This window comes from Coffea arabica, chromosome 11c (assembly GCF_036785885.1).
Source record: "Coffea arabica cultivar ET-39 chromosome 11c, Coffea Arabica ET-39 HiFi, whole genome shotgun sequence".
Classification (NCBI taxonomy): Eukaryota; Viridiplantae; Streptophyta; class Magnoliopsida; order Gentianales; family Rubiaceae; genus Coffea; species Coffea arabica.
In genome coordinates, this window is record NC_092330.1 from 20640201 (window position 1) to 20647497 (window position 7297).

Consider the following 7297-nt stretch of genomic DNA (forward strand, 5'->3'; position numbering starts at 1 on the left):
AGCTTTTGGGAGGAAGAAAGTTCTTGTATCACAACTTATTTTAGGGCTTTTGAGGTATTATGGCTGCTTTTCCATTTTGCTTTCCCTTAAGCTTGTTTAAGTTATGTAGCAACTTGTATTCTTGGCTTGTGATACCTACTTAAGTGATTTTGATGATTGTGGTTGTGGATTTGTGAGTTAGGGTTTTGAATTATTCACTTATATTTCTTATTGTTTAGATGATATATGGTGTATATAATCTTGTATAGGAAGTTGTAGTAGTGGTTCAAGCTAGAAATGTGAAGTTTACCCTTTAAATTCACTAAATTCCAGGTTTGAGTTTTTAGATTGCCCTATTCTGACTGGTTCCATTCGGCCATGGTGAGGCCGAATTAGCCTTATCTCAAAACATAAAAGCTGTAGGAAATGATATTTTATAGCTTCCTGCAAAATTTCAACTCAATACAAGTACTGTATCCTGTGAAAAAACAAAAATACCCTTGACTGCCATAGGTAGAGCTCCGTGGACAGTTTTGACATTTCATCATTCTGGCCACATTTTTCACCCTGATCTGTACTAAATTAGTGTTTTTCCAAAACACAAAAGTTGTAGTTCTATGTTTTAGCTTTCTAACGCACCTGAAAACTCCTCAATCGGACTTTTGTAGCCTGAGTTATTGTCATTTGAACACAATGCTGTTAACCAGCCTGATCGTGAAAATCTGGTTCTGTAATATGTAAATTTGACCTAGAGAAACTATGAACTGGGTTTAGTTGTCTTCATCAAAGTTGTAACCCTTTGGCTTAGCTTCGAAACAGTTTAAATTTTACCCCAATCCGATAAGCGTAGCTTTGGTTGTGACCGATACGCTAAGAGACGTCGAACCTGTCTTTTTGTTCTATGTCTCAAGCCTTATTTCCGGTCACTTTTCTAGCTTGGTCTGTAATTGTATGACATTGATCCTATTGAAGGGCTATTGTAATGAGATTATCTGTGGGCAACTTTGGGACTGATTGAGGAAAAGAATGAAACCATAAATAGCTGGAAAAAGAGGTAAATATAAAGGGTGTGCTGCCCAAATTTGCACTCAAGGACTAGGTAAGGATTTGAGGACGAATACCATTTGAACTATCTAGGATATTTGCGTCTTCTTTTATCGAGGTATATAAGTTAGAATTCGACCGAAACTTGTACCCTTGGAAAAATAAAATTTATGACTAATAGAAATATGTTTTCTCCATTTCTTCGACTCCAATGGTATTAGTATAATTGCTTCAAAGTTTCAAAGTTTTAAGAGTCAAAGTTTTAAGAGTGAGCATGAATTTTTCGAAATTTAATAAGTATCTTGAATACTACTTAAACGAGTTGCATTTACTTTATTTTCTTGAAGTGAAACTCCTATGTTTCGTACTCTAGAGAATTTTACATTCGCAAATGATATTTTATCGCAGATTTGAACTCCAACCAAGGAGTTGGACCTGAACGTGACTTTGAGAGGCACTAGACTTTTGGTGAATGCTTCCAAATACCTGATTGAACTAGACACTTGTTTTCAATACTTGACCAATGTGATTTAATGATATGTAATTTATTTGATCGGGTAAGAGTGTACTTTATCGCACTTGCCCTAATATGATATATACTTGTTTATTGTTGCAATTGACTTGATATACTTGTACTTGACTTGTAAGTGCTGAGCGGCAGCATGTACCACACTCAATGTGAGTGGGAGGTGCCTCTCATTCCCGTCTCCATACTTTTATTTTGATTTAGTCGATTGGAGATGATATCTCATCGACTTCTTGGGGATCCAAACCCCACTGGCTAGTTAATCGAGTCGAGCCGGCAAGGGTTTGGTCGATTAGATAACGAACCATGGGTATCTAGTGTTGTCGAGTGGAGTGTTATCTCCTCGACTAATCGGTATACTCGAGTATTACCACCAGTGTTTATTGAGGATTTTGGGCCCACTAGGGGGTTTGGATGGTGGACAGAGAGTATTTTAAGTGGTGCTCTATTGGATTGGTTATTTATTTGAAAGTTGACGGAGTGTCAACTATTACTTGATCAAGCTCTGGTAATGCACTGGGAATTTGGCTCCTAAGAGCCATCCGTATCCTTATACTTTGGAATGATTAGCACTTATCGTGTTATTGTTTCGTTTTAAAAGAAAAACTTTACACTCACTCATTTTGAGATTTGCTACTTGAAATGTTATTGCTCACTTTTATGAACTTTTCATGCTCATTACTTTGCTACATTGAAACTTGTACTTATAAACAATGGTCGATTTGCTATTTGGAACCTCACTGGGCTTTTAGCCCATTCCACGCCATTTGTTTTCCTTACAAGGGGTACGAGCGAGGCGTGAGACCGGTACAGACTAAAGTAGTCTAGTTTTTGAATTTTGTAATTGTACTCGCACGAGTCGCTCGATTACGGTTGAATGTATTTAGAATTCCAATCTTTTGATGTATTTGTATGTTCCAAACTGGGGAACTGTTATTTCGTTTATTATTGAGGTTGCACCCTGTTTTGTTTGATGTGAGTGAGTGAGTCCTGGCGAGAGTTGGGCAGGCGACCCGCCGAACCTTGGGGTACGCTCTAGGGGGAGGTGGGGCCGTCACACTTAGCCCCCTATTTATATCAAATGGAGCCACCAAAACCCTGCTTTGAAGGATGAAAATGAAGCCTCATTTTGCTGCCTTTTTATAGCCATTTGATGGCTCTTGTTCTAGGACATTCCGGATAAATTTCACAAGGTGAGGTGGCATCTTGTACCAGCAAAACTTGGAAAAAAAAGAAAGGAAAAATAGAACCAGAATTTGCTCCCAAAGATGCTAGCTGCATCTTGTACTGTTTACGGGCACAAGACGAAGAAGAAGAGTTGTGCACGCTTGGCATACACGCGCGCGTGGGTTGCATATCTTTTTTTTTTTTAACAAAAAAACTGATTTTGATGATTTTTCTTTACTTTGCTTTTCTTGCTTTCTAATTTTCTTTTCTACCTAATTTTCTAAAAGGAAACGAAAGTGATTTTTGATTTTTGATTGATTGATTTTTTCTAATTGATTTTTTTCTTTTCTTTTCCCAATTTTTCTAAAAAGAGTGATTTTTATCAAGAAATAGAAAATGAAACAAAATAAATAAAAATTAACTAAAATGAACAAAAATAGGAACAAAATGAAGAAAATAAAATGATAAAATTTTGGTGTCTGCAATTACATGTTACTTTTATTTGTTTATTTTGTGCATAGGAATAAGATAAGTTGTATTTGGAAGTTCTTATTTATTTATCTTGTGTATAGAAATAAGGTGAATTTTATTTAAAAAATTTTATGTATTTGTTTTATGTATAGAAATAAGGTGAGTTGCATTTGGGAGATTTTGGATTTTTTTTTTTTGAAAATTTTATGAGTTCTAAGGGTTTTAATAGGTATATCAGCTAAAAATTTGATTTAAAAAATTATTTTCCACGTCAACCAACCTAAAACTTGTTAATTTAGATGATTTTTGTTAATTTTTCACATTAGTTCAAATCATGAGATATTGGATTGTATGATTTGAAATCATAACGGACTTTTCTATAGATTTGTTTAATCATAAGGGGCTTTTTTGTATTATAACTCTAAGGTATAATAGAGATCAACTGAAAATTTATTTGTTTTTAATACAAACACTTGCAAAAGAAGCACATGTATTTCAAACTTGTCAATTCAGACAATTTTTGTCACTTTTTAAATTAGTTCAAACCATGAGGTACCGGAATATATGTTTAGAAACTATAGGGAGTTTTTCTGTAAGTTCTCTTAATCTCATGGGACTTTTCGATATTTTACGCTTTTAAGTTTTAAATCTTTGAGAATTGGATGAATCTGCGCCATTAGGTTGTGGACTTGCTTAAGTGATTTATTTTGAAATTTTACCTATGTTAAGTAAAAAAGAAAATTCATTTGGAGCTATCGTTTAGTTTTTTTTTTTTTTTTGTAATTTAGATATCTCTTGCAAAAGTTTAAAGTATACAGGATCATCTTAGTTTGGAACTTTTCCGACACCGAATTACTCATTGCCATCTAAACTTCCTTTAAGTGTTCCATTCTTACACTACAACACCATCAACTGCACAAAAGTGAAAAAAAAAAAAGAACTAATGAGATAGGGAGCACTTCTTAAAGCGCCTAATTTTTTTTCCGGCAATCAGAACAGCACAATTTCCTAGCTTTTCATTACCCAAAAAAAGAAAGAGTGAATGAAGGAAAGAAAAACCCTAGACAAAGAACAACAAACAATTTGTTGATCTACCACTCTCTCTGACACACTTACTAAGGCAATGACTTGTATAATTTTGGGTTGATAATTTTGTATATTTTTAATCTCAATTTACATACTCTGAATTTCATCTATGCATTTGCGATTTGTAAGAATTTTATATACTTTTAAAATGTCATGATTTCTTGGTTATTTGTGATTAATTCACTGATATAATTACTCGTTTGAAAAAGTTCATATTTTAAATGTGAATTGTGTAAATGCACCAACTATCCTTTTCCATTTTCCCTTAATCATTGATAGGTGGGATAGCATCACATTTATACAATCATAAGAATGGTGTTTTTTTGCTTAAAGAAAAAGGAAAAAGTTGCCTAAATTACATTTAAAAACAATAGTAAAGGATAAGTCCAATAAAGGAGTATTTTCTTTTGAACAAATAAAGAAAATGAAAAAAATTAAATGGCAAAAATTGTGTAAATTACTTTAAACAAAAAAAAAAGGAATAGCAAATGTGAAGATTGTGTGAGTGTAGGCAAATTGTTATTACAATGGAATACTTAAGGAAGTTTAGGTGATAATTAGTTATTGGGTGTCTAAAAAACTCTAAATCAGGATCATCCTGATATACTTTAAACTCCTTTAGTAATTTGGTTATTAGAAAGTAAATTTGCTCAAGGAGTAATTATAAAGCCTTTTCTATTTTTTTTATAAGTGGGAGGTCTTGGGACATAAATTTGCTCAAGGAGTAATTATAAAGTCTTTTCTTTTTTTTTTTTAGGTGAATGGGAGGTTTTGAATCTGAAACCTTTCACTTACACTTTCACCTCCTATAAAGTTTTTTCTATTTAGGTAATTGGATTTAGAATTCAGCCTTGAATTTTGAAACTTTCAAGGTCGGGGCATGACTATTTAACAGTTCAAGATGAGTTAATAGCATTGAAAGATTATAATCATTAATCAAATGACAAGATCTAATCAATTTAATTTTAATTCTTTTGTATAACAAATATTAGCAGTGATAAACTATGTTCTGAATAGTTTTAATTTTAAAGGATATGTTTAAACTTACAGTTTTAATTTTCAGAATTGTAGCATGTCCTATTGCACAAGTTCATGGTAGAGTTCAAGGTCGCTCTGCCTCTTATTCCTAGTTTTCCAGCCGCAATTATTTAATGTATTGCTCTGCTTCGAAGTGCCTTTAAGTCTAGTAATGACGAAAACCAAAAGTCTTCCGTCTCTTATTAATTTGATTGCCAAACCCTAACCTATATTATCCTTGGATTTGGTAAATATGGTCCAAGCTAAAAAGGTAATCAATTAATTAACCAAAGCATTGTTACACTGTTTTTCTCTATAAAACCCTTTCCCCTGATAGAAAAAGCTGCAGAGGCACGAAAAATTGCTCCTCAAAAATTGTTTTTCATAGTTGCGGCAGGGTACCTGTATTCTGTACATTGGTTTAGGATCAATAAGATGAGCTCTAACCCTAGAGTTGCTTCCTCCAGTAAAAGGTTAGTATTTTAGCTTAATTTGACTGTATAGAAATGTTAAAGAACATTTAGATTGCTAAATAAAGGTTTGAGAATGACAAAATGATACTAATTTCTACAACAATGACTCTTGCGGGTATAAAAGGATTTTTAAAATCTTTTTTGAAATTAAATAGGTTTGACAAGAACTTTTCATTGTAATACGGAGGACATCAAATGAACTAGGCGAGAAAATGATTTCATTTTAAAAAGCGTAAAGATAGATAATTGTTGTGTCAATTTTATCTGTTTATGTTTCAGTATTTTCTCATCTATGTTGGCTAGTTTTGGTTATGAAGCTAAAAAAAATCACCTGTAGCTGTTCATAATTTCATATTACCTCTGCATCTAAGTTCCATTTTGGCACTTCTTTCAGGCTAGATGGTAAGGTGGCAATTATCACCGGAGGTGCCAGCGGTATAGGAGCAGCTGCGGCTCGGCTCTTTCATAGCAATGGTGCTAAAGTTGTAGTAGCCGATATCCAAGACAATCTAGGCCAAGCAATTGCCAAGGAGCTTGGCAAAAATGCATGCTACATTCACTGTGATGTATCACAAGAGGACCAAATTATTGATCTTATCGATACCACCATAGCCAAATACGGCCAACTTGACATCATGTACAACAATGCTGGAATCACTGAAGGGTCCAAAATTGCTATTCTGCAAACGTCAAAGTCAGATTTGGACCGGGTTATTGGTGTAAATTTGGTGGGCTCATTTTTAGGAGCCAAGCATGCTGCAAGAGTCATGATACCCCAGCGCAGGGGATGCGTATTGTTCACAGCCAGCGCCTCCGTCAATATAGCTGGTCTTGGACCTCATGCCTATGCAGTCACTAAGCATGCAATTGCAGGTCTAGCTAAAAATTTGTCAGCTGAGCTTGGTCAACATGGTATACGAGTCAACTGTGTCTCCCCTTATGCCGCAATGACTGGCATAGCAGGAGGGAATTATTCTGAAGAGTATATTGCACAAATGCAGATGTTTGTAAATGCAGTGGCTAATCTTAAAGGGAAGACTTTGACAGCAGATGATGTTGCTCAAGCTGCACTGTACTTGGCAAGCGATGAAGCTGGTTATGTAAGTGGACTGAATCTTGTAGTTGACGGAGGTTTCAGCGTTGTTAATCCTTCCATGATGAATGCTGCGGCTCAGGCCAAACTACATCAGAAATGAAGCAAGCTGGTTGTTAAACTAGTTGTCGTGGACACATGCTATTGCTTCTTGTTTTTGTTTCGGTTCAGAGATTTACATCTTGCTTCAAGTCATGCAGCTCATTCCCACATATGCCAATTTACAAGCTTTTATTAGAAGAAGACTTAAAACTAGGACACCTCTTTCCTTGTGGATTTTCAAAATCTTCCACCTAATAAATTACTTCAGCTTTATGTTGAGCAAGTTTAGTTTTTAAATACTTTGATTGTATTAGGGTAACAAGTATTATAAATGAATATATGTCCACCAACAGTCCCAAACTATTTGTGGATAATAGTTGACAAGACATATATCACTTT

General features: G+C 34.5%; 1 protein-coding gene across 1 annotated transcript; it reads left to right on the forward strand.

Moving 5' to 3' along the window:
* Positions 1-5692: 5692 nt before the first annotated feature.
* On the forward strand, positions 5693-6959 carry LOC113716683 (tropinone reductase-like 1). Its single transcript, XM_027241077.2, has 2 exons — positions 5693-5763; positions 6158-6959. The coding sequence occupies exons 1-2, from the start codon at positions 5726-5728 to the stop codon at positions 6957-6959; spliced, it is 840 nt and encodes a 279-aa protein (XP_027096878.1). The 5' UTR covers positions 5693-5725.
* Positions 6960-7297: the final 338 nt, after the last annotated feature.

What these genes read in the sequence shown, in the direction of transcription:
- LOC113716683 (XM_027241077.2), top strand. Translation starts at nt 5,726, where the DNA reads ATGAGCTCTAACCCTAGAGTTGCTTCCTCCAGTAAAAG. An exon ending in GTTGCTTCCTCCAGTAAAAG is followed by an intron (nt 5,764 to 6,157) that starts GTTAGTATTTTA and finishes CACTTCTTTCAG; the next exon opens with GCTAGATGGTAAGGTGGCAA.